A 26,801-nucleotide genomic window follows, 5' to 3' on the forward strand; every position below is an offset into this window, starting at 1 on the left:
CATTTTATTGTTTTTTTCCAGAACTTCTGTACAATAACATTTTCAATACCCGGACATGATCACTTCTGTCAGTAATCCGGGCTTTAAAGAGCCACACAAGAACCCTGCTTTAATTAAGCACAACACAACACAACCGAACAGGGACATGATCCATTCACCTCCATTACAGGAAGTGCTGCAATCAGCATTTTGGCAATCACATATACTCTGCTAGGAGCTGCTTCTCAGATAACCATTCTATAACATAACAAAACAAATCAAAAGGAATGCCCTATGTTAGTGACTCCATATGAATATTGAGCATGGATGTGCAGAGCTGAAGGCAGACACTGGAGGACAACGGAAGGCAGAAAAGGACTACGACAACAAAAACACTCATTAGTCTAACCATGTTGGAAAAAACTCCTGAAACGTTGATAGGTGGTCGGTATGTAGATCAAACTTTTGGGAAATACACTTATTCTCTTCCTGGTGGAGATTAGGATGCAAAGATTGACTCATGTCTGTTAAATTAGCAACCAGCTAGCTTAGCTTAGCAAAAAGTCTGGTTCATGGGGGAACAGCTAGTCTAGCTAGAAATGTTTCAATGATTTTTTTCCTTCCTGATGTCGATATTCAGACTTGGCCCCTTTCATAGTGCAATAAAAAATACACAAAATATTAGTGGGTGAACATTGATTAGACATTTGCTGGCTCAGATTAGCATTACACTCTTTGCTAGTGCACAATGTTGTTGATTATTTGGGAGGCTAATCGTTATCTGATCGATGCTTTGACTGACATACAAGCCGATACCTGATTTAGGCAGTATCGGAGGTCGATACAGATACTGGTATCAGTATGAGAACAACTCGAAGTCTGGCTCTGTCCCGAGTTAAGAGAATCCACCTTCATGCATCTCTCCGGCTCGCCAACTTATATGTTATATCTTTGTCTAATTTGTGCATAAACTGGGGTGTGAAAGTAAGATTTTAAAGTTTGATGCAGAGCTTTGGACGAGACATAATGTCCCCTATGAATTCTCTTACTTTTGGATATTATTGGACAAGGCTCAGGAGGAAAAATAACTCAACATCTTTCCCGACAGAGACAGAGACGGGCTAACTGTTTCCCCCTGTTTACAGTCTATACGCTAAGCTAAGCTAGCTACTGCAGCTTTATATTGACAGACACGAGAGAGGGGTAAGTCTGCTCATTCAACTCTTAAGAAAGTGGAAAAGAAAACACAGTTATACAACTTTAAAGGACAGGTTCAGATTTTTCAGCTGTTCGTACTGTGGAGCATTGTTATGTTTTTAAAGCTTATAAAAGGCTTCAGCAGTCTGAGTTTGTGTTTCCACTGACACCTCCTGGCACTTAAACTAAACATGCTCGTGTTACTATCTCCACTTGTGTAACTCTGCTGCAGCATCTTTGGCTGAGCTGGAATGAGACGTCACATGTTGTCAAACTAGAAAGGACTCTCTCCACAGCCCGTATGAACAGGGGGAACGATCACAGCGACCGATAACACTTTGAAAATACAGAAGGCGTGTGAACATTGTAGAAAATATCTGAACCCGTCCTTTTAGAGCGTTTCCTCCCCTCCTTCCACTCTCTCCTCTAGTATTCCTCCCTCTCTGTGTTCACACTGAAAGTGATGCCGTCAACTCTTTATTAGATACACCTGACAGCTGCTCCTCCAATGATTTCCACTATAGATATGTATTTACTGTTCTGATTCTAGCACTTTAAACTCAACCATTTGTTATTACAGTCCCACCATGGCAGAAGAAGTGCGCGTGCATAATCTGTTATATGTTTTCTGTATCATTCCACACTCGAAACAGATATTTTGTGTATCTTATATAATATTCTGTTATATTTATGTCGTTTATTTTACTCTTATTTAAGTTTCTCAACAGAAGGAGTACTTCTATTTACTTATTTTTTATTCTGTTTCTATGTTTGCCTTAAAGCACCAATGGGAAAAAACCTACTTGGGAATAAAGCCTGATTCTTATTCAGACCAGAATCTGAGTTGAGGCTGACATCTAGTGGTAAAAATCATCTGACATGACAAGTGAATATTGGATTAGTACATGATTTATCTGTTTATTTTAACACTTATTCAGCAAATACCATCTTTAAGTATTAAATCAATGACTCCAGAGCAGACCTGATTTGCTGATGAAACTAAATCCTCATTTCATACAGAGCTGAGTTACTTGCAGTGTGAACACATCCTACATTTGTTCCCAAGAACCTGCATGTGTCTCGCCTAATCGCGGGATGGTTTGCTTTCTAACTTGACAAGTTAATCACAAGTGCCAGCAACCTAAAGAACAGCAGGGTTTACACATAAAAAATGCACCCTAAACACTGCAAATCAGTTTCAGCACAACAAAGAGAAACAGCTGAACAAAGAGGGTATAAAGGTGGATGACGATGAAGGTGACATTTCTCTAACAGCTTCTTATCCGGTTAACAGATTTCAACAACACGAGGAGAGCCGAAACAAAGCAGAACTTTTTGAATCATACACAGGAATCATTGTAGTCAGGAAGGAGAGCTGCTGATGTTGATGTGGCCCAGTTACAGGCGGTCGAGGTCCAGCTGAAGGAGCTGTTGGAGCGGCTTCACACGGGCCAGAGGAGACAAGGCACGGGACTCGAAAAAAGCCAAAGCGTCTCTCTCTTAAACCTCCTCACAAAAAAGGTCCATCTTTTCTTCCTCTCCTCTTTATTTTAGCTCGCTTTGATGAACACATCCCGCTTCTCCTTGACCTCCCCAATAAAGGGTCCTCTCGTCTGTCCCAAGCCTTTCTATATTTCTGTTTCAGCGCGTTGCCTGGTCTTTGTCCATTCCTACAGAGCGTTCAAACGTTCTAACACTGGTGCGTTAGTCTCAAAATCGACCAGGCGTTTGGGCAGCATCAAACTGACAGCTGGTTAGCTACAAAAGTAGCACAAATACTCTGCTCCAGGCCAAATTTGCCAGCCTTTGCCGAGTGGATGGTCCTCATTCTTTTTTTCTGAGCAACAAAAGCTTGATTCCGATCCTGAATCGTGGACTCACTAAAGCCTGAAACACAGGCGTCATATTCTCTGCAGTGATTTTGTTCCTCCTCTGTAAACAAAAAAAAAAAAAAGTGCCTTTGTCTTTTGAGTCCTCGGCCTGGCTTTGAGTCGAGCACCGTTCAGGGATCAGGGCTGGGAGCTGCCCTGGCTGTCCGGGTCCGTCCCTGAGGAGCTGGTGTCTGAGTCCGAGTCGTCGTTGTTGTGCTCGTCCTCCGCCAGGCTTTTCTCCCGGATGCGCCTGTGGGTGACGCTGAGGCGAGCCAGCAGGCCCTGGTAGTCGAAACGGCCGCGCTTCTCTCCAAACGGGTCCTGGGGAGAGAGACGATGAAGTTATCATACATACTTTTTATCACCTAAAAACTTGGCTGCATCTTATACACCCGTGCGACCAATATACCAGAATAAAATGCACAGAGAGGTATGTTATTGTGTTACGGTATTTTACCCAGACGACGGGGCTATCTGGTTGTAAAGTGGTGACGTCACAACTCCGCATTAAACTGTTTCCGGGTCCAAGCCGCTACAACTCCTATTTACAACATGCCGCAGTGCTGTTTTGCTGCTTTAAGCGAGACAAACTAACTTTATTGCTGCTATCGTTTTGTCACGGACATGCACCCTCATGATCGCCATTGCAGCCGCCACCCTCACAATGTGTCCCAATACATGGGCTGCAGCCTTCGAAGGAGGCGGTCCACGGAGGACGCTCCATTCATAGCCTGCGTAGACCGTTAAAGCCGAACTGAAATGAGACGGTCTGGTCTACCCTTGCGTCACGCCGCTCCTGTCGCCTAGCAACAGGTAGCTAGCGGGCTAACTAGCTAGCATTACTAACATCGCATAAGTTAACCTATTATTTTAAAGATAATTTGTTTCAAGGGCCCTTTTGTTTTCTTAAACTGTTGTAACACTTGCTTTTCGATTGAGTTGAAACCAAAAACTTTGAAATTTTAAAGTGTATTCTGTCTGCCATCTCATTTGAATTGCCGCGCAATGCATCTCGGGATATGATGGGCCGCGAAGGATGCACCCGATGGATCCTTCGTGGCCAGGGAAACAGAGGACGCATTTGTCGGCCGCTTCTAAAGGAGCCTTCGAATTGGGACAGCCTTCGACACGCTTCTGTGACGCAATCGGCCTTCAAATACGCCCTTTGAAGGATGCAGCCCCTGGATTGGGACACAGCTTGCGACTTATATTCCAGATTTTGCGGTACATCAGGGCAGCTAGGTTGGGGTGTGTATGTCGCTTCCAACAGAATGAGATTCTATTTTGGGTGGCTGCTGACTGCAGTTGTTTATCTATTATACTTCAAAAGAACCAGCTTCCTCTTCACTACGCCCGTTGTCTTCTCTTCAGGTTAAAGTCATGAGCACGTGTAAAATGTAGATGAGAGTAATGAAGTTACCTGCATGTTCTGTCCCTGCAGATGCAGCCTCTCTTTGCAGACTCCCTCGTAGAAATCATAGTACTCTAGGAAGGACTTTTCCATCACACTCCTGAAAACAAACACACACACAAAAAGAGAAGAAGAGAGAGAACGGAGAGGAGCGAGAAAGAGAGATGAAAATATATTAAAGACAAATGGACAACAAGAGGAAGTAAAGATGAATGTTTTTGTTTTTCTCACCACAGGGCGTCAGGACAGGGGACTTTGCCCTCCAGCATGTCACACACAGCCACCCGCATGGTTTCATGGCGGATACACTCGTTGTAGTTCTTACTGTCGCCTGGGTGGCGCTCCTGAGAGAAACACACACACGCACAAGAAGATTATATCAGAACTTTAAGGAAAGTACTAATGAAAAAGTGTTGATGTGCTGTTTACAAACACACGACTCAGACAGGAGTACCTGTTCAAATCCAGGTTCATTGTGGTACGGGTTCTCCGTCATCAGAGACTGGATGGAGATGAGGACAGATGAAATACTCTGGGCTGGACTCCACGCTGGGCCTGTCCACGTCCTACACACACACACACACACACACACACACACACACACACACACACACACACACACACACACACACACACACACACACACACACACACACACACACACACACACACACACACACACACACACACACACACACACACACACACACACACACACACAGGTTATAGCAGCATGTATGGTAGTGTAACAGTGTATTAAGTCCAAGTCTTCAGACAGAAATGCACCACACATCACGAGATCCCTTTGGAGTGAATAACAGACTGACAGGAATGACTCACCCCAGGATGCTGAGGCAGACTTTGCCGTTGCGGTAGAAGTTGGGGTTGAAGCGGACAGTGTTGTGACCGGTGGTGATGAGCTTCACCCGCGGAGGGTGGATGGGATAGTCAGGGGGGCAGCGGAACAGGAAGAGGAAGAAGCCGCCCTCGTACGGCGTGTCGAACGGCCCTGTGATCAGAGCGTGGATCTGCAGAAATGAGGGAAGAAAGTGTCAGGAGGCAGAGGAGTTGGGACGTGCTAGCGAGATCATAAGAGGGGAGAGAGGAATGCTGGACAAATGAACACAACATGGAGCAGATCCGAGAAAACAACAGACAGCATCCACATTTAAACCTGCTTTGAGGGATAAATGTTAAAAAAAACTTCAATCGACGTGTGATCAACTCGGATTGCAAAGAAAAGGAAGAGAGAGAAAATGATGAAGAGAAGGGCTAGAGAGAGAACAAAAGTTTGAGTTTGTGCCCATTTCAAGCTCACGCACAACAAAAACTCTAATTAAAAGTGAACTAGCCTACCACAGCAGTTTGTGCATCTAGTTCAAGCAGCAGACTGTACACAAATTAATGCCAACATAAGCATTTAACATAAATCTGTATTTGACGTTGTAGTTGAGAGCTTGCTTGCCGTTAGCATGTGGTGTTAGCGAAGCAATTTGATCTGGTGAGAATTTGTAGTACGCAGGAATGAAATGCTTCTCTAGCCACTTGCTAGCTTGAAATGCTAACTCAGCTAACACTGCAGCATCAATCAGGCAGATAACACAAACCACTGCACACTAAAGGGCAGCTGCTTTGTTTTTGGCTCTGTCGTTTGCTTTCTTCTTGTAGATTTCCACCAGGAGCATGATGGGAAATAATCTCAATAGACTGCAAGTTACTCAGACTTTGAAGAATCTTACAGCCTGTGTGAAAATGTCTTTTAGATATTAAAATCCTGTAAAAGTCTTCCAGTGTATGACAGGCATTAGTGTAATAATTATATCTGTCATTTGTCCTGATGGGAGACTCTTGCAATGCCTGGTGTAAATGGGGTCACAGCGTGAATGCGTCGCCACAGAGGACCTGGCCTTTTACCTTGGTCATGTCTTGAGGATCGGGGACGACAAACATCCCTGGTGGAGGTTCCTTGTAGATGGACATGATATCCCTGCACAGACAGAGAGAGGAGGGAGGGAGACAGGTGAGATTCCTGAGGTTATGACAGAAATGGAAGGAATCATTGTGATGGGGAGTATTTCTTTATTATAATGTAGAAAACCGTCCACAATGAACTCTGTGTGCGTTATTATGACTGAAGAAGTGGTTCAAAAACTGTGTAATGCTCGTTCTGTACACATACGCTCTTTACCTGTTAATGCTTTAATATATGATGTTTGTTTTATAGCTTTCTTGTGTATTTTGTTGCTCTTTTTCTTCTAGCATGTTTGCATTATTATTTCCAGTACTTATATATTTATTTGTTGTCAGTATTTGTGAGCATTCTGAACTTCCTCTTTAGATTGTGATACACATAAAAAAAGGTCACCACATTCATACAGTATATTTACCATCTGTTCTTACAATGACCACATGCTGAACCTACATGTTAGATCTAGGTTTCAGTAATAAGTCTCCTTTATTTCCTCCTGGCATTTGTAAAGTCCCCATCTGTTTCCAGTTACAACAAAAACTTCATGGAAGATCTATCACTTTCGATTTTAAGCTACCTCGTGTGAGGCGATTTTAGGGCCTTGACTTACCTGTAAACATAAAGTAAGAACACATAAAACTCTTAAAAACCAGTAAAATCTTTTTCTCACCTCTTTATCCTCAGGATACACTGCTGGGAAGCCTTCTCGTTGTCCCAGTCCGTACTGAGGGTCGGGTCCCAGGAAGTGGCGTGGATTTGAGACAGGAGGCCCGCTCCTGCCACCCCAGCAACCCCGGCGACCCCTAGCCCAACCCCGGGTAGAGGGGAAGAGTGAACGGTTGGAGACACTGCCACAGCGGGTGGCGAGGAGCTGGGGGTGAAAGTGTTCCCAAACCCGGCTGGTGTAGCGGTGACAGCGGACATAGGGGCCACCACAGCGGTTAGGCCACTGTGCGCGGCCGCGGCGAGAGGAGGGGAGGCCGGGTTAGAGTTGGAGTGAGCCCCGCTTGCTGCCGAGTGTCCCCCCGGCAGAGAGTTGGCCAAAGTCGGTAGCAGCGAAGCTCCGCTGCCCTGTCCGGTAACGCCTAAGCCAAGGGCACCGCCGCTGGACTTGTCCCCGAAGCTGTCCGCCATGGCTCGCGAGCTAATACGCTAGAGTAAAACCGTTGGCGTTGACTAGTTTACCTGGCTAACGGTTACCTGCATTGACAGCTGAAGGCGAAGTTACCTGAGCTTGTTTTCGTTCAGTGGGATCAAAGAGCAGAAACACGGAGCAGAACCGAGCACAGAGGCGAGGCCACAAAACAAGGCATTTCTTCCCACGACATGGTGGCTACTTATCGTTAGCTTCAGTGTTATTTTCACAGGTCTCCAGAAAAGTGTGAAGTCGACAGCAGAATTCTCTCGTCCACCTTGATACGGCTTATGAAGAAGCGTACCGCCCGGTCCTTATCGGTTTAATGGAATATGGTTTTAATATATTCGATTTTAAACCGACCACATCAACATTACTCCATTCACGTAACGCAACTTCAGGATCTGATTTCTCACCAGTCAAGTTAAACAGAAATGACAACACACGGCACATCCGGTGAGAGCTTTCAAAGTAAAACTCGTGATTGGCTAGGGGTGTTGCGATGTCGCAATGAGTCTAATTTACCCTGATGTTAGATGTGTTAATATTAGGGATGCCGATATTTTCTTGCCCTTGTTGCCGATTTTGATACCTATATATTAGGCGCATGTTTAACACCTGATTCCAAAGAACATTAAGTCTCCCCTGTAGTGGAATTGATATCATGCCTACTCTTATTGTAGTGGCCCACTGGCAGATGCAGAAAAAACATAATACAGTGCTCTTTAAAATGTACACATTCACTGGGCAATGGAAGAAAACTACTTAAGCTTAGGTTATGTACAAAATGCCATATTTATTTGTATGTAACATTTTATTTCGAAAAAAAACTAATATCCGTCAGGCTTTTTTAGAGAATCATCGAGCATTTAATCATAATTAAAGCGTTGTTTTATCGGTGGGAAAAATGACATATCGGATAATATCGTGCATCCCTAGTTAATATTAATGTTTTATATTGCCTTCCTATTTTCATTGAAAACAGCTTTTGGAGTTTATGTGTTCCAATTCCGTGTTTTGGATATTTTTACGATATTTCATATTCTTCAGGGTCATTTCCGCGATATTGACTAGACACACTGTTCGCCAAATATATTTTGACAAATATCTTAATTTTGTTCTTAAAGTTAAACAGTTTAAAAGCCCGACATCAGTTGCATTTTCTGATAATTTCATATTTGTCTGAGTCATTCCTGACTTAGCATTGTATATTTTTTAAATCAACATACAAAATTCTTACTGTCATATGAAGACTGTGTGTTTGTCATGAAGAAAACCATCTTTCAAACAAATTAGTTTGGCCATAAAAGTTAAAATATTATTTTTTATTAATACAAATCAAATGTATTACACTGAAAACAATGTTAAAATACAGAAAAGAACATCCCTAAATCCCCTTTCGACACCAAAAGATGAGATTACAGTGACAACTACAATTCCAATTCTCACCGTGTTAAAATTTCTGTGCAAGAGGATAAAAATTAAGCAAGCAGTGGCATAAGTTGTCTCTAAGATATCAGTTTACATGGTTTAAAAAAAAGTATATAACAAACTTCAGCCAATCAGCGTTGTGCAATAAAGATGAAAGTAAGGTATGTGCCTAAAGAACTCGCTGAGAAAAAGTGACGTTTTTCCACAGTTAAGAGAAAAACGGGACCTTTAAAAAGCCCTGGGTATACAACATTATGATCTTTGGCAGTCAGAGAAATACATCGTCATTGTTTCTGCTTTAGGAGATCAACTTGTGAAAACAAAGTGTGAAAAGGTACAAAACATTGCACAGACACCCGTATGTTAAACAAACAGCCTACCCACAGATTAAAAAGAGAAGGATTACCCCATTATCCAGATACATTTTTTCAACATTCAAATTCACGCATACAGTATAAAACGTTCCTCACACACACACACACACACACGCACTTCACATAAGTGAGCAGCTCTTGGGCGAGGCGGTCCAGCGCAGCCAGCTCAGTTTATTTTCTGTGTACGGCGGGTAACGCAGGCCATTGAGTCTCTCCAAACCCCAGCCACGCAGCATGCAGGCCCGCCGGTGGCTGAACGTCTCGAAGCCCCAGCGTCCATGGTAACTGCCACAACCACTGCTCCCTGGAAGGAGAAACAACAAAACTCAGCTCAGTATACATGAGCACATTTTGAATCCGTTTTTCATGGATGTCTTGACCCACTTGCTTTATGGCAGTTATTCTAAATTTGCAGCCAGTTTCTCCTAATGAAAATCTTGTTGGCCATCGCAGCTAAGCAGGGTTCTGTTAGAAGATACTGCATGTCTCTGTATTCGCATTAGCAAGTGAGAATGCCTTTGTATGTCAGGGACATGTAGCTTTAGCTTTGGTCTCTCAGCTTCTACATGGCATTCATGTAGCCATCGAGGAAAAACTTGAGACCCTTTTACAGAATTCTCCTTTCAACAAAGTTAGCTGTAAAACAACAAACAGGAAAACAACTTCACAAAATATACAGTCAAACTCGTGGAGCTATTGTTAGCTTAAATAGCATGCTAGCTAACATTATAGCTAATAAATTCTGCCACCCACTGTTGTCATTTCAGTTGGCAAAATTGATGTTTGATCGCCAGAAATGAGAAGTCTGCTTCTGTGTTCCCCTGCCTAAATTAGGGATCTATTGTATCAAGTAATAGTAAGAATTTTCAATGGTAAATCTGCCATTAAGTTATCATAACCAGCATTATGTAGCATGCAACAAGCCTGATAGATATAGCAGCAGTTATCAAGCGGGAGGGGGACTTAAAGGGTCAAGTCTTTATGCACATTTTGGAAGAGCTGGCGGCTCTATCACAGCTTGAGCGGAAAAAGCTTCAAACCAGGGTTAAACCTACCTATCCCTCCAAAGGGCAGGGTCGGCAGGGTCATGTGGATGATCCCGTCGTTAGAGCAGAATCCTCCACTTTGGGTGTTTTCCAGCACTGTGTTCACGATCTTCAAAAAAGGAAGCACAATGTGAAGCAATATGAGAACACAACATGTCTGCAGGTGTGATGTGAGAGGTAGCAAAGGCCCGTGTTCTTACGGAGGATTCTTCAGAGAAAACGTAGAGGGCAAGCGGCTTCTCTTGGCGGTTCGTAAAACGGATGCCTTCCTCCAGAGTCTCCGCAGTCAGGATGGGCAGGATGGGGCCGAAAATCTCCTCCTGCATCAGAGCATCGTCTTCAGACACGTCCACCAGCACTGTGGGAGCTGAGGACAACACACACACCATTATAATATGTATATATATATATATATATATATATATATATATATATATAGAAAGAATTTAAAATCATTAGAATATATAAATTTGTGTTTCTTTCTTAAAATAACAGGAATGAATAGATGATAATACTGTAAAAATCGCTGAATGTGAGAATCTTTCTTCCCAATAACAGTTGGCAAATGAGGCTCATTAATTTCATAGTGTTTAATTTCATAGTGTTTTGTTTCTTCACCCACCTATGTACTTCTCCTCCTGGTTGCTCTCTCCTCCGATAACAACTTTGCCGCTGCTCTTCCCAAGTAGCTCCATCAGTCGAGTCCAGTGTCGGGGGGACACGATGCGGCACAGGTCCGGACAGGTCTGAGGGTCCTTGCCGTAGAAATCCTCCAGAACCTGGCGCACTTCAGGCAGCAGGGCGTCCCTGGTGGCTGCTGTGCACAGCACATAATCTGGAGCGACGCAGCTCTGACCAGCGTTGAAAAACTTGGCCCACACCAAGCGGCGAGCAGCGGCTGGGATGTCCACACGGCCGTATAGCAAGCAGGGACACTTACCACCCAGCTCCAAGGTCACCGGGGTCAGGTGGACAGAGGCCGCCTGCAGGACGCTGCGTGCCACAATCTGAGAACCTGAAAGGCGAAGCTCAGGGATCAGTAAGCAAAGAGGAAAGGATTCACTGACCAGTCTTCCTACTCAACCAAAAGTGTGTATAAATAACATTAATTTAAGCTACCACGAAACATTCTTCATATGTTACTGTCAGGTTTTTAGTAAACTGAGTATTTGCAGATTTAATATTGAATCATATATATTCAGTATGCACTAAAAGTTCATGTTTTTCCTACAGACAGGCTGAAATGATCCCAACAGAAATATACCTTTGTGTTAAGGTAAGACCCTTTTTTTAAACAGCCATAACATCACTCGCTTCAAAGCCACCAGACTCCATTGACAGAAATAATAAGTTTCTCGTCTACTGCTGCCTGGACCAGCGTGTTTGTTTGTGCAAAGCATACACCTTTGGCATCCTTTGAATGAGACAAATTTAAGGCACATCTGAAATACTTTGACATGCAGCGATCTGATCGCTCACCTGTGTAGAAGATGTGGTCAAAGCGGTTCTTCAGAAGCGCCTTGGTCTCCTCTGCTCCGCCCTGAATAACTGCAAAACAGTCCTGCCACAAAGAAAGTCGCATCTTACTGTAGGTGTCACACTCCATGTGCTCAGCTCTAGCAAGTCACATATATAATTGATTCACTTTATTTTATCACTGTGTTGTGCATAAGTAAAATGCACAGCCTGAACCAGGATCACAAGACACCATTATTTTGTAAAAAAACAAGGGACCAGAAACCAAAGTACAAACATAGTTCAGAGAAAAAAACAGAAGAATTAAACCAAGCAGACGTTTCTTCAAAGCTCTGAAAACAAAAGCTGCCAACTTATAAGCATTAAAATTGAACAACCATTCAGTTCAGTGTCACTTTGGTTTTGAATAACTAACCATACGTCAGATACATGCTGAGCTTCTATGTAGGGAACAAATAAAACATTTTTGATTGAATGATATAAGAATTTCTCTGCACTTCTTCAAGCTTAATTAGTTGATTCTTTTGTGTTTTTTCTCTGTTTTTTTGGCCCTTATGACAGAAAATCTTTGTAAAAGCTTATAAATTCCCACAAATGAGAGAATGTTTTCAGTATATTTGCCACATTTTCATCACAGGTTCAATTTGAAAGCTGTCCGATTATTATTCAGAGCTTTGGGTTGTAAATAGATTTGTAGATTTAACAGGAAACAAAAACAGGAAGAAGACAGTTTCAAAATGTGGGTTGTTTTACCTGAGACAAATATTTGGGGACGAGCTCGGCAATCAGATTGTCTATGGCAGGGCTGACCTCTGACGGCTTGAGGACCACACAGTTTCCTTATCAAAGACAAAAGCATCATCCAGTCAGTACAGCCAGCAGGGATCGACTTGACAAATGTTACTTTTGCGATCTTTTAATTTGCAGTGTGAAGCCAGCTTCGATCCAAAAAGCTCAAACACTTTAGCTGCATTTCCCAGGAATCCCAGGAGCTTCTTTACAAGGAACGTAAAGGTTCCTTCAACCTATAGTTCTCCGTCTTTTCAGAGCTTATTTCACACACGAACTCTACAAGACAATCTGGTCTTTTTGTTGAAGCGTAAGATCCGTTTTTTAAACCAGAATCAAATGTATTAAAGAATTAGCTTGGGTTCAACGTAACACAAACCAAACCAACTAACCACCCGTGTTTTAAATACCTGAATGTGAAAGTGAAAGAGCTACACGTAGCTGAAGGGTAATGTGGGGTTTGCAATTATTCTTTGTGGGCGCCTTTCTAAAAAGAACCGCTTTATAGCTTTCCAAATCGTCTCATGAGTTGTTTCAGTGTAGAAAAGATACATTGGTGCAGCCTTGTTTCTGTCCTGCGTGTGGCTGATACCTGCAGCAATGGCTCCAACCAGGGGTAACATAAGGAGTTGCAGAGGGTAGTTCCAAGGGCCAATGATTAACACAACCCCTAATGGCTCCCTCCGTACGAAACAGGTGTCTAGCTTTGTTGCCTAAAAATTGACAAATATTAAAAATACAATATACATGGAATTTTATCAAACATGCTAAACAAGTTTACTCATCCTGGGAAAACAGTTAGCAGTACTGTAATATCAAATCTTTGTTCTTTCGGTTGAATAAAAAAACACAATGATCATGGAGAATTCTATTTAAAACACAGTATTATTGTCATCCTCGTTAAACCTACCAGGTTTTTGCTGACGTACTCCGGCTTCATCCAGGTGGTGAAGTTGTCGATGGCGTAGTGCAGCTCATTGATCACGATGTCGATCTCAGAGACGACGGCCTCAAACTTCGGCTGAAGGTCGAGAGAGCAACAAGAAAGGCGAGTTATTAAATTGAAGCAGACAAACTTCAGATGTGTCAATCTTAGGTCCCTTTGTGCACTTTGTATGGTTCCCCTTGGTAAAGCCACCTGTAAACATAATGTAAAGTACACCTGCTGATGACACCCTGTTCTATGTCCCATTACCATCCACTAAGCACAGGTGTAACTGGACTTACTGTCGGCCTTTCTGGTATCAATTGCTTCTCGAAATTTACTAAAACTTTACTTTGACAAAACAGAATTGTTTTTGTTTGCAGCCAGTTCCTTCAGTCAGAGAGTCTGCAACATTTGACCACTACCACATCATTTAGTTGTTGTTTTGTTTTTTTGACGTTGCCTTCTTTACTTGGTCATCAAAAGAAATGGCTGTTTAAAACATGAAATCATACGTATCCTTCGAGGATTACACGGTGCATCATATGCAACTATTAGAGCTATAAAAAGTGGTAAATAGTTGGCACTATCAGTCATTTACTTGCAGGAACAATGCAGCATTTGAGGTGGACAATCAGCACACCTGGAGAACAGAGTGTTGGACTTTCTATGAAATGGTCTTTTTAATTAACAGAGGCCTAGAGTCGCATTGTGCATTAATATTCTGCTTTACAGAGATGATTTTAACCAATGTTGTGCGCAGGAAAAATTTGAGTTATTGTGAGTATTGTGTCTTTATGACCTACGTTGTGCCAACTATGAGGACTTCAGGTGAGACGAAGTTTACCTATCAATGTGATATAAGTTCAACTTTCATTTTGGCTCTATTTAACCAGGATGTCAGTGTTAGTCGTTTCTGCTTCTTTTTCCCCCAGTGTCAACATTTCTGCCGGGTATTTAGTTTATGAAGTTACCACAAAACCATAATTAGAGAAATAAAAAACACGTATTCCTTACTTTAAGCATTATTATTAAAAGGAGTCGACTCAATAAGTTAACTAGAACAGTGAGAGGAGGAGTGAAAATATCATTAATCTGTACTTCTTGAGCAAAATGTTTGGTAACTTCTATTTTCAGATGCTTTTGTTGAAGGCATTTCAAAATCTCAACATAGCTGCCATGCTGTATGTGTTGGGGGAAGTGTGTGTATGCTGTCTGTGTACGTCTTGTACCTTTGAGAAGTCTTTGTGCAGCGCTTTTAAAATCTGTTCCTCGTTTTCTTTGAGCATGGACATGAGCTTGGTCAGCTGAGTCCGACGAAACTCTTCTGGTATGGTGACGCCTGAACTAAACGCTGACCGCAGCCTTTCCAAAACTTGGCTCTGGGTGTCCATCTTTCAACCTGCAACACACACACACACACACACACACACACACACACACACACACAGACACACACACACACAGACACACACACACAGACACACACACACACACACACAGACACACACACACACACAGACACACACACAAATTTCAGCTTTGTAATATCTTGAAATGACAAAGGTAACTCAAAGGCCAAACAAACAGTGTTTCCTTCAATGCTGTATAGAAGCTCCAAACACCAAATTCATTGAAGCCGTTTGCTAAACAACTAAAAAACAAGCACGCTGTCACTTTTTATGAATATTTAAGCAGCTGAACACGTTTGTCCTGTGTGCTGGCATTTGCCGTTTTATCATTGGTTTACATTTTTAAGCTTCATGTTATGAAGACTATATCTATATATGTCAGGGTTCAAGACTCAGCTCAAAACAGACTTTAGGAACACCGTCGCGCGCGTCAATGTCCCTTCCCTCTCACCAACCAATCAAAATCAAGAAGGGGCGGGACTTCCGATATCAACTTCGTCAACAACAACGACGGAGGAGAAGCTAATACTTTCTTTTTTCCAGGGTACAATTTCCAGGTGTAGAGCTGCTGCTAACAACAGGGTACGATTCCTTTGCGTTGTTTTAATGATTTCTTGGTAAAAGTTACTTGAAATATGAAGCATGCAGAGCAATTTAAAACAGACTTAACGGTTACTACCAAAGTAAGCGGAAGTGCTGCCAGACAACTTTCGTAACCTAGCAACAGTAAGCGCCGGTGAGAAGCGCTCTGAAATTGAGGTCGTTGGCGCTGCCAGCACAGAAATCGGCGTTCGTGGACACAGCACGTATGTGTAAATGTTGTGTACTCGTCTTTCCACCAACCAGAAGCTGTGTTACTGATGTGTGTGACAGCGCTGATTTCAAAGAGTCATTGTACAGTGAGACAGTAATCCAACTGTTCTCTTATCAATGGTTTTATACCAACAAAGCAGCACAAATAACAAGTAGAACAGCGTTAATGACACAAATGACGTGTTGATTATTCTTTGAACACAAGATTTGCCATTGTTAAAGACAAAATCAATGTATGTTTAATTGTATTTTCATCACGTTTTGAGTTTTGACTGTGAGAGACCTGTTGTTGTTAAGATCAGATGTTCATGACACAAATGAGGAATAAACCTCACGAGACATACCAGCTTGTGAAAATGTCAGCTAAACATAAAAACAGAACACAAGTATGTCTAGTTATTAATTGAAGAAGTAATGTGAATCCTAGCATATTAGGCTACCACTGGCCCACAAAAACACAAAGCTGCAAACACAACGCTGAAGTCGGCTTAAAAAATGTGTGTCTGATTCTGCATGTAAGGTGAAGGTTGTGAAAGTGGTTGGACATTTCAAGAGAAATGTTAATGTCTGGATCTCGATTTCAAATTGTAAAACCTTATTCAATATGTCAAAATACAAAAAAGGGCAATTTTGCTGCTTTTTCGACCAACATTGGACCAGATCCAAAGAATGTAAAACATGTGGACTAGATTATCCCAAAGAGGCTTAACATTCTTTAAAACACAGTTTCAGATTTATGAAACCTTAATTCTATTTATGAAAATGCATAAAAATATATATAGATTATAAATAATACATGTGAATCAGGGTATTAAGACTAGTATATATTTGACTAGTCTAAGTGTTTTCTGATCTGGCTCTGGTCCAGGTCCAAAATGTAAAAAAAATAAAAAGCAAAAGCAAAATCAACTAGTAAGCGTTTTCACAAATAAAAGTGTGTTCTAAAGAGTATCTGGCTTTTTTGACGGTCCAGACTTAACCAGTGATTAAAGTAAAGTTTACCGAATTGGAAGCTAGCTCTAGCAGCATCAGACACTGGGACGACCTGAACGACACACCTTAAGTCATTTCACAACTAAAGATGAACATTTTTATATATATTTGTACGCCGAATTTACTGTAAGTTCTTTATGTTTAACCTGATGTTTTAAGTACGTGGATTTTCCAATTTGTTTATGTCGAAAAGCAAACATATATAAACTGATGTTTCCCAATGAATGTTCCTGAATACGAATGAGTCAGCGCGTGCAGACAAGCGGTTCATACGCGGTAAGGAGCTGGATTTAAACTCAACGGTAAAGTGGCATGCAGTGATTCGACATACATTATGGTAAGTACAAATATAAATGTAATTTTGGCAAGTTATTTCCTGATTAGCCATCTGAGGGGTTAGAAAGGAAAAAATGCAGGTTAATGTCACAACTAAATGGTTAAATTTTAGGATTTACATAAATACCAGCACACACATTACGACAGCTGTGGTGCTCTTCCGCGAGAAATAGTATCGCGCAAACACAACATAAAAGTAAATAAAGAAGAAACAGTGCGGCCCGTTTACCTGTTATCTCCGTCTTTTGTCCCTCAGAGTGGCAGATCCGCAACACCCTGTGCAGATGAAACGCTGAGAAAAGGGAGAGCTTCTGTGTTTCCGGGTGTCGTGCTTCGTCTAACTACCGGTTCACGGTGGAGTTTTGGGAAATGGGAGGGGGAATAGTTTTGGTTGATCTCGAACAACTAGCCCTAAAACTTGTCAGGCGGGAGAGTCGTGACCACGCATTTTTAATGTGTAGAGCCGGGTGTGAACTATCTCTTTGAGCTGTTCAGTCAGAAGTCTCCAAAATCTTCAACAAAAAAAACCTCAACATAAATCTTTAAGGAAATACCAATTAAAAATTGCTATAATTATTTTTCAACAAATAATAATAATAAATAATAATAAAAACAATAAAACAAAACATTCATTTCCGCAAGTTTTGAATTTTTGTGGTCTAAACTGAACTTTCCATCACCCTTTGAAGTCACTGAGCCGGGTGTGTTTTTTATTTGCATCGGAGCGTCTGTGGTATTTCATAAACATCGCTCTTGCCTAAAACAAGTGTACTGAAAGTGATGTGATATGTCCTGGGCCCAGTTATCCAAAAAGATTACTCTCGATGGGAATGATTCGGATTTAGAAATCGATCTAACGTTTGTCCTGATTTTTCAAAGTAAAACCTGATCCAGATGCAGACTTTTTAATTTGATCAAATCTGTATTAGTAGTGCTAATAATGGGAATAAATATCACAATGAAAGCTACTAGACAATATCAATAATAATATGAGAATGCCATCTGACCCACAATAAATAAAAACATAAAATAATAAGATAAACAGACTCAGGGCATGCAGTGAAAGAAGGGTACCTGACCCAGACGTGATTGATCATAATACAACCTTTGACCTGTAAACGTCTTGTAGTTGAACAAAGGAGGCAATTGTAAGAAACTACTTTTTTATTATTTATTTAAAGTGATAAATTAAAGTTACAGCACCGGCCTCTTGAACAGCTCCATCCAGGGTTTGTTATTGTGTGTGAACATTTACTAGTTTCTAACGTATGTCAACTATATTCTTGTGTTTAAGGCTATAATTTCACATTTTGTCTTTCAATGTACTGCACATTTATCCATCCAGTGCACAAATACATTACATTTTTTGCATAATACTTTCTATGTTTGGGCTGACAGCTTTCTTCTCCACATCTTCATCTTTAAGTTTAGTTAAGTCTTACTTTAGTTTTTCATAATCTAATTTAATTCACATTAATTATCTTTTTATAGAAATCCCATCAAGAGTCATGTTTGCTCTAGGTTGCAGTGACCTTTGGAGAAACAGCTGACACTAACCGGGAACAAGCAAGATAAGAGAAAATGTACATGTGTAATGTGCTTTTAAGAAATGATTGAAGACAAATGTTTTATCTGAGTGGACCCTTTAAACACGACTCTTCTTACTCAGTAACTAGCCAAGTCAAACATGGATCTGTTAGCATTGTTAGCACGCATCTTTTATAAAACCACACGTGAAAATAAGTCCGCATTGATACAAAAACTTTATTCTCACAATATCAAAAATGACAGACCTACAGAGATTTGTAGATTAAGATGAATTAAGAGAGAAAACGATGGTGAATATAGTGACTCCTGGTGGCCGGTCTTTCCATCTCTGGTATGCATTTGTGACGGTGCTGAGCAGCAGCACTGGGTTTGTTAAATAGTGACACACATGACAGTTCAACAGAAACATAAGAGCAATTTGCATTCAAACCTGGCAGCAACAATTATACAAAAATCAAAAAACAAAAGACAACATATGCATCGAAGGAATTTCTTGAAAGATAAAATTGTTCCTACATCTGCATATTTATGAGGGAAAAAAAGATCAAACTCCTTCCAATTAATTCTAAAACTAAGTGACAATGTTCATCATGAAAAAAATACTACCAGGAAGGTGAAGTCAGAGAGGAGAGTTTTATCTACAGAAGATGAGAGAGAAGGAGAACAGAGCCGAGTGGAAGGAGGCTGAGGGGAGAAAGAAAATGGCCGTCTTTATTTATCTGAGGAGAAGAGACAACAGTCATGGGCCCCGTTCCCGCCTCGCCCCCGACACCTTTCACAGTGACTGCTCTGTCAGGCTCGGACAGCGCGGCAAAAATCCAGCTCGTCGAGGGTTCAGCAGGTTTTCTGTCTAACTGCCCTGAGTTCAGACTGACAGGACCGTCCAGCAGCAGGGTGGAGGGGGCGGGGGCGGGGGCGGTGTGAAATGGTGCGGGAGGTCTCGACACATGGCTGTTTTTCTCAAAAAACTTCACAGGAAATAGTCGGCTACTGGCTTCTTGGAGGGGATGCCTCTGGTCTCTTGTGGCGCTGCCTCAAATATGATGAACTCCCGCTGTAGATGCTCATCCAGCTCCAAGATGGCAGCCACATTGCCACACCTGTAGGGACAGAGACAGGAGTGGTTAGGACTTTGAGAAAACACATTAACTATCACTTTATGTCGACGTTTGCAACCCGTTAACAGTGGTTCCTCTTATCTCTTTCCTGATTTTGTCCTGTACATGCGTGTTTAGTAAGGGGCTTTCACATTAGGGACCCGGGCCCGGTTCATGTGTACTCGTATACAGTATGCATCAGGTGTGAAAGCTAACCGTACCAAACCACAGAAGTGAACTGCTTTTTATAATGTCTCCTCCGAAATTCGCGTATGCGCGCAGTACCGCCGATCTCATCCTCTAACTGCACGGCCATGGCTGATACCGTAGGAAGGTAGGTGAGAGGGTTGTTAATAGGCATAGTGCGAAGGTCGGCTCCATTGTATGGGCTTGGGATCACGCACGCTTTTCTACACTGGAACAACAATATAAACAATGTTCCGTAGTTGATGATACTCTTCTTCTTCTCCTTGTTTTTGAGGTGCATTACCGCCACCTTCTGCTTTGAAATCCTACCGCAAGTGTACGGAACGAAATTACTAATGTGAAAGCTGACCGGCGAGGGAGAGGAGAGGAAACCGTACTCGAGTGCGTTATGAAGCAATCGTACCCAAAGTGAAAAAACGCCGCTTTCTATTAACAGTCAAACAAACCACTGACAACAACCTTTGCTGAGGAAAAGTAAACGAAGGCCTTCAGTCAGCTTGATGCAGATCACTTGATCAGAATCTGATGGCAGCCGCCAAAGGCATTCAAAATAACCACATAGAAATATTCAATCAACTTCCTGTAGGTCTTGTTTTCGTTTGTAGGTCATGACGAGACATCTTTATTAATTTATATAACCAGTAAAAAACTCCTCACAGTATGTTTAAACTACAGCTGCACGATGAATTGCTTCAGCATAGACATCACAATGTGTGTATGTGCAATAGTGACATTGCAGGATGTGTGGTTACCAGCAAATAACCTGAAGCACATCATGCTGCTACTTTTGTGCAACATGAAAATAAAGATTGTCATTTTCAAAGACTGATCTATGAGAAAAGTCAGTCTGCTGTCACATTTCGAGTGCAGCCCTTGAATGTAGCACACAGTGAACATGCATGAGTCTGCATATCACCTGCCTGTTAACATGCAAATGACACTGCTGCAGTTAAAGATAATTACAGCAGGACCCTCGAGGCAGGCGTCCAGAGTGTATTCCCGTTAAAAGTGACATCTCTTCCTGGTGCTGGTTAAAACTGTTAACTCTTCACGTAACAAATGAGCTGCAGAGTGTAGAGCCCTGCGCTCCTAGCAGTACGTACTGATTTGGCCAAAATGTAGTCTGTAGTATGCAAACAAAAGCAAAATGTGCAGTATGCCAAAAACACCCGGATGTCGTACTGATTCGGAGAAAATCTCCAGTATGCATCGGACCAGTCTACCTCGCCTACTGTATCCCACAATGCAAAGCGCTGGAACGCCACAACAGCAGTTGAAATGACAGCAGCAGCATTCCAACAGAAGGGGGCGCTATAGCTAAAGAAGCAGTGGTTACTGTTAACTTGGGCCTGGCGTAGCATACTGCAAAATTAATTTGAAAAGCTCCTCCATACTACAGCCGAACACAGTATGCAGTGTATAGCATGTAGTATATAGTACGGCAATTCGAACACAGCCAGTATCAGAGATTTGCGTTAAGTCCCGTGGCACCCGTCCGGTCCAATCCCAAAGCAGTCCTCTAGCAGAGTGTTTCCTTTTTGTGGCAACACCTGCAGCGTGGTGTTGTGCATGCATGGGAAGTACGAGACACTGAGCTCTCCTTTCATAAGTTACTGTCACGGGGCTTAGCAGGTAGATTCATCATCTAAATAACATTGTTAGACATGGAAGATAACATGTTAACAGCAATGGCGACACACAGGTATAACAAGTTGTTTTGCCAAATGATGATGTAGCTCCACCCTGTGCTCTCTCTATGTACCAATGCGTGTGTGCGAGACAGGTGTTGGCAGAGGGCTGAACCGAGTGTGGTAACAGGAAGCATTGTTTTTGCAAATCTGACCCGACGGCAGCAGTTACAGGCATTAAAAATAATTAGACAGAAATAATCTGCTTCCTGTTGGTCTTGTTTTCTTTTGTATGTCATGACGAGACATCTGTATCAATTTCAGTCTATTATATAACCAGTAAAAAACTCCTCCCAGTATGTTTAAACTACAGCTGCACGATGATTTGCTTCAGCACAGACATCACAGTGTGTGCATACGCAATAGTGGCATTGCAGGACGTGGGATAACCAGCAGATTTACCGAAGCACGTCATGCTGTTACTTTTGTGCAACATAAAAAAATAAAGGAAAACTTGCAGGATTCTCATCTTCCACGACTGATCTACCAGAAAAGTCAGTCTGCTATCACATTTCAAATCACCTGCCTGTAAACATGCACATGACACATGACACTGCTGCTGTCACAGATAATTACAGCTGGACCCTCAAGGCAGGCGTCCAGAGTGAACTTCAGTTAAAAGTGACAGCTTGTCCTGCTGCTGGTTAAAAGTGAACTCTTCACGTAACAATAATGTTTCTTTTCTGGGGCTTCACCTGTGTAGCGCAGTGTAGCGTTGGATATGTGATTGGCAAAGGATTGATTGAAAAAACAAGCAAACAGCTTTGAAGATGCTTGTTTTTTTAAGGAGTTTGTATCTCAGCACTGGCGGACTCGGAGCTAAAAACTTGTAGAAATACACTCCGGGTAGTTCAATGTTAAACTCCCATCTTCCTGACTGACACACTAGCTCCCCTGAAGAGTACATATTTTTCTCCTCACCTGTAGCAGTAGTTGGGCGCTGACCACACAGTGAGCACCGTCTCGTTGAAGTGCCACTTGTAGCCCTCCATGACCAGCTGGTGAGCTCGACAGATCATGTGGATGTCGTTGGCAGCGTTGAACTGAGCCACCACGTCGCTCCCAAACAAGTAGCCGGCACCTCTGGGACTCACCCCCCACCCTGTGGTGTCTGAGGGAGAGAGGATGAACCAGGTGAAGCTTTGAAAATTATTTTTTTAACCAACAAACAGACTCAGTTTCCTTGAACAAAAATGTGGTTACTGATTTTAAAAAAGGTCTGTTTACCTTCCGGGTCTGACCACAGGAGGTCACACATTGGTCCATCATGGGGAACTTCCTGTTTTCTGTCAATGGTCCTGATCTGGTCCAGTGTCTGGATGGAAGGAGACAAGCCGCCGTGCACGCAGAAGATCTGAGGGGCAAGAGGAGGAATAGATTAATCTAACTGAGTAGCAACAAGCATTCAAGATCTGTGGATTTAGTGGATAAATCTTAATACAGTGAGCAATCTATCTCACCTTGCCATCAATGATCGCAGAGAGGGACAGGTAGTCAAATATCTCCGTGCAGTATCTCCACACAGTGACTGAGCCGTATTTGCGGAGGCACTCATCGTAGAAGCCGTAGACCTGGGTGATTTGGCGGGACTCGTGGTTCCCCCGAATCAGGGTTATCCTGTCTGGATAACGCACCTGACGAGCAAAGCAGAAGCAAAGAGATGAGAAGGGATTCAAAAAGCCCCGCGCATATCATCAAAGCATTTAAAGCTTGCTGAGCAGCAAAACCAACAACGAAAGTATAAATATGAAAAACGTGTTGAAGGTACGGTGAAAAAATTGTGTACCTTAAGAGCTAGCAGAAGAAGGAAAGTCTCCACGCTGTAGAAGCCTCTGTCCACAAAGTCGCCCATGAACAGATAATTTGTCTCTGGGACGTCACCACCAACCTGTCAAGTAGAAAAATTAAAAATAAGCAGTTAAACAAAAGTTTAAATCAACATTACAAACAATAACAACAGTTCTCAAGTGGTTAACATGACGACAACATGACCTGCATGCCCTTCAATGAAACAAGATTTATCTACAACACTTTTTCCAGTTGAGTGTGACGCGGTTGGGATAAGAGTCAGCACCTCTAAGTCTGAGGCCATGGTTCTCTGCCGGAAAACAGTGGATTGCTCCATCCGGGTGGGGAGTGAGCGTCTGCCTCAAGTGAAGGAGTTGAAGTATCTCAGGGTCTTATTCACGAGTGAGGGTAACATGGATCGTGAGATTGACAGGCGGATCGATGCAGCATCAGCAGTAATGCGGGCGTTGTACCAGACCATCATGGTGAAGAGGGAGCTGAGCCTGAAGGCAAAGCTTCTGATTAACCAGTCAATCTACGTTCCAACCCTCACCTGTGCTCATGAGCTTTGAGTAGCAACCGAAAGAATGAGATTGCGGAAACAAGCGGCCGGAATGAGTTTCCTTCGGAGGGTGTCTGGGCTCAGCCTTAGAGAGGGTAAGGAGCTCGGAAATCCGGAGGGAGCTTGAGTAGAGCTGCTACTCCTTTACATCGAAAGGAGCCAGTCGAGGTGGTTCGGGCATCCGATTAGGATACCTCCTGGGCGCCTCCCTTTGGAGGTTTTCCGGGCACGTCCAACTGGGAGGAGACCCCGGGGCTGACCCAGAGCTCACTGGAGGGATTATATATCCCGTCTGGCCTGGGAACGCCTCGGGAGCCCCCAGGAGGAACTGGAAAACGCTGCTGGGGACGCCTAGGTCACCTTGCTGAGCCTGCTGCTACCGCGACCCGGCCCCGGATAATGGATGGACTTTTCCCAAACTGTTAAGTCTGATGTGTCCACTATGATGACAAAACTTGTATGAAAAACTTTTAAAATATAATAATTTTTAAATAAATGTACAATAAAAAAATCTCCTTTCCAGTTGAATAGCGTTTTTTTGGATGCAGCCCAAATTGTGATGGTTGGACAAACCATATGTATATTATCACTTCAAAAAACAACACAAGGAACAATAACAATGTGATCTTTGTCAAACTTTGAAAAAGAAGAAACAGGAACTTACTCTGAAGAGCTCTTTTAAGTCATAGAACTGACCGTGAATATCTCCACACACCTGTGAAAAAACAACCAAGAGAAATGTTAAAACCACATTTATTTAATTTTTAGTCGAATTCTCAGCAAACAAGAAAATGTGACTCACTGTGACAGGAGAGTCTACTCTCTGTACATTACTTTCTTCAACCAGAATCTCTCTGAAAACACAGAAACATAGAATTATAAATACATGTTCTATCCCAAATTTTTGATGATGTACTTTAAAGACCAGCTACTAAATATGAAGGAAATCTAGATGAGATTGACTTCCAGCTACAGACCAAGGCCCCCTTCTGGATACTGTGTGAAACACAGAGGCAACTGCTTTACTTATTGTTTTAACTATTAAAATTAAAGGGTCCTTTATTTTGAAGTTGAGGGGGCCCAGATAATTCAGCTCTTGGTAAAAACCTTGCCAACTATAAACATAGAAGGAATCTTAACCTAAAAATTGAGCTTATATTGTTACTGGCAGCTCTTGACATCTCAAGTCTGCTGCAGAATGGAAAGAAATTATTTCTAATGTGAAGCTGCTTTATTTTGTGTTTTAAATGTTTGAATTATCTTTATAAACACAAAATAGTGTAATCAACAACTGTCATAAACTATGACATCAGATGTTTTATTGTCCTTGGGTGTTGTTTTTGCTACCCAGAATAATCTAGCATGCGTGCAAACATGTGATATAACTATCCTGCACAGATTAAGGGTCATTAACATGTTTGTTTTTGTGTCCGTTTTACAGGCCAAGTTAATATGTTACCTGGCTTTGGCACACAGGGCTTTTACTTCATTTTCCTTAATGAGCTCACAGCGTCGGAGCTGCTCTATCTGTCGGTCCAGGTCACTGATGTCTCCCATTGTGACACACATAGGGAGAGCTGCTCACACACTATGCTCACACTCCTCTTCTCACACCGGGGTTACTGAAATAACAGGCGCTTTCTTCCCCCGGCAGTGGAGCGGACAGTCCTCGGAAAAAGACACTCGTACGTCAGGCCCTCGATTTCTCAATCAGAACAAGAATCTGTGAAAAGAAACAGTACGCAGATTTTACTGTACAATCTTGATGCGAGCAAAACAGCGCAACATTCACGTAACCGTGGAGGCATGTTAAGAGAAGTTAACATTTGTTGCTTGACAACTTGGAGCGATGTTTCAAAGAACTGGTTCCTAACTGATCTTGAAGTTTAATTTCATTTAAATTTAAACGCAACACTTAACATTAGAGTGAGAGTTTAATAACACACACTACTGATGCAAATGCACCTGATAAACTGACGTTATTCGTTCAGGAATGTGAGGCCTATGGGCGTAGCTAAATAGTAAGCTAACAACTAGCACCTTAGCTTACATCACTGCTAACGACGTCAGCGAACAACTGATTCTTTGATAACTAAGCCAACCATTTTGTACTGGAATTTGTCCTGAAGGTAATTGATAATGTCTGCCCACACACACCCCACAACTACACACACATATACAGCTAATGAAATGAAAATAAAACGTATTTAGGTTAGCATGCAAATTCCTAACGTTAGCCGGCTAACCATGGCTAACTGGAACAGACGGCGTCAACACTGGTTAGCGCTTCTCGGCTAATTTCGTGAGCAAGCTAGCTAGCTCATGCTAGCAAGGCACACTTTGACAAAACGACGCACAATACAGCGCCAATTCGATGAAATGCGATCGGGAGTAATTACCGTTAAATGAGTGACAGCAGGACTCTGAGAAACTAACACCAAGAACTCTCATTCCGTGGATTGTGTGTCCACCGGCTCCAGCTCTTCCCTCGATACCGTCGCTGCCGGTTCACTCCTGCCTGCTCATGAACGCCAACGACAAGACTGTTACTTCCGGTGTAGGGAGCGCGCACAGCTCAGCCTGAACATCTCCCAGCTAACTCGGTCAAGTGAGGAGTTGGTGTTTTTTACATCACACTTAATTGAGTTTCTTAGGTAAGCTTATTCGTTTAGGAAATAAAAGTTATATATATCTATATGGAGGCTTGATAAAGACAGGATAAACGAGAAAGGAAATGTAAACTGAAATCCCCCT

General features: G+C 42.3%; 3 protein-coding genes across 3 annotated transcripts; all 3 read right to left on the reverse strand.

The window, feature by feature from the left end:
- On the reverse strand, positions 1-7,963 carry ube2z (ubiquitin-conjugating enzyme E2Z). The gene is made up of 7 exons (XM_069676385.1): positions 7,098-7,963; positions 6,373-6,445; positions 5,299-5,486; positions 4,913-5,024; positions 4,690-4,802; positions 4,468-4,558; positions 1-3,368 (listed from the first exon to the last, which is right to left on the reverse strand). Exons 1-7 carry the CDS (start codon positions 7,559-7,561, stop codon positions 3,186-3,188), a joined length of 1,224 nt encoding a protein of 407 aa, XP_069532486.1. The 5' UTR covers positions 7,562-7,963; the 3' UTR covers positions 1-3,185.
- Positions 7,964-8,872: 909 nt separating this feature from the next.
- On the reverse strand, positions 8,873-17,485 carry aldh3b1 (aldehyde dehydrogenase 3 family, member B1). The gene is made up of 10 exons (XM_069675907.1): positions 17,387-17,485; positions 14,836-15,005; positions 13,589-13,699; positions 13,271-13,391; positions 12,643-12,728; positions 11,893-11,974; positions 11,036-11,428; positions 10,614-10,780; positions 10,423-10,522; positions 8,873-9,671 (listed from the first exon to the last, which is right to left on the reverse strand). The coding sequence occupies exons 2-10, from the start codon at positions 14,995-14,997 to the stop codon at positions 9,487-9,489; spliced, it is 1,407 nt and encodes a 468-aa protein (XP_069532008.1). The 5' UTR covers positions 14,998-15,005; positions 17,387-17,485; the 3' UTR covers positions 8,873-9,486.
- Positions 17,486-18,901: 1,416 nt separating this feature from the next.
- On the reverse strand, positions 18,902-26,568 carry LOC138604045 (serine/threonine-protein phosphatase 4 catalytic subunit B). Its single transcript, XM_069675870.1, has 9 exons — positions 26,447-26,568; positions 25,507-25,770; positions 24,850-24,901; positions 24,712-24,762; positions 23,484-23,585; positions 23,158-23,331; positions 22,925-23,051; positions 22,619-22,808; positions 18,902-19,805 (listed from the first exon to the last, which is right to left on the reverse strand). The coding sequence occupies exons 2-9, from the start codon at positions 25,614-25,616 to the stop codon at positions 19,676-19,678; spliced, it is 936 nt and encodes a 311-aa protein (XP_069531971.1). The 5' UTR covers positions 25,617-25,770; positions 26,447-26,568; the 3' UTR covers positions 18,902-19,675.
- Between the last annotated feature and the right edge of the window lie 233 nt (positions 26,569-26,801).

This window comes from Semicossyphus pulcher, unplaced genomic scaffold (genome assembly GCF_022749685.1).
Source record: "Semicossyphus pulcher isolate SPU_LCO1_2020_fin unplaced genomic scaffold, fSemPul1.0.p SCAF_25, whole genome shotgun sequence".
Lineage (NCBI taxonomy): Eukaryota > Metazoa > Chordata > Actinopteri > Labriformes > Labridae > Semicossyphus > Semicossyphus pulcher.

Coding starts and splice junctions, on each gene's coding strand:
- aldh3b1 (XM_069675907.1), bottom strand. CDS start 14,997: ATGGACACCCAGAGCCAAGTTTTGGAAAGGCTGCGGTCAGCGTTTAGT. Junction 11,429..11,892: donor TGACCACATCTTCTACACAG/GTGAGCGATCAG, acceptor TTCGCCTTTCAG/GTTCTCAGATTGTGGCACGC. Junction 9,672..10,422: donor CCTGCCCTTTGGAGGGATAG/GTAGGTTTAACC, acceptor TTCTCCTTCCAG/GGAGCAGTGGTTGTGGCAGT.
- LOC138604045 (XM_069675870.1), bottom strand. CDS start 25,616: ATGTGTGTCACAATGGGAGACATCAGTGACCTGGACCGACAGATAGAG. Junction 23,332..23,483: donor TTCTTCTGCTAGCTCTTAAG/GTACACAATTTT, acceptor TTTGCTCGTCAG/GTGCGTTATCCAGACAGGAT. Junction 19,806..22,618: donor GCGCCCAACTACTGCTACAG/GTGAGGAGAAAA, acceptor CTGTCCCTACAG/GTGTGGCAATGTGGCTGCCA.
- ube2z (XM_069676385.1), bottom strand. CDS start 7,561: ATGGCGGACAGCTTCGGGGACAAGTCCAGCGGCGGTGCCCTTGGCTTA. Junction 4,803..4,912: donor ATGAACCTGGATTTGAACAG/GTACTCCTGTCT, acceptor TGTTTCTCTCAG/GAGCGCCACCCAGGCGACAG. Junction 3,369..4,467: donor TGCAGGGACAGAACATGCAG/GTAACTTCATTA, acceptor CTCTCTCCCCAG/GACCCGTTTGGAGAGAAGCG.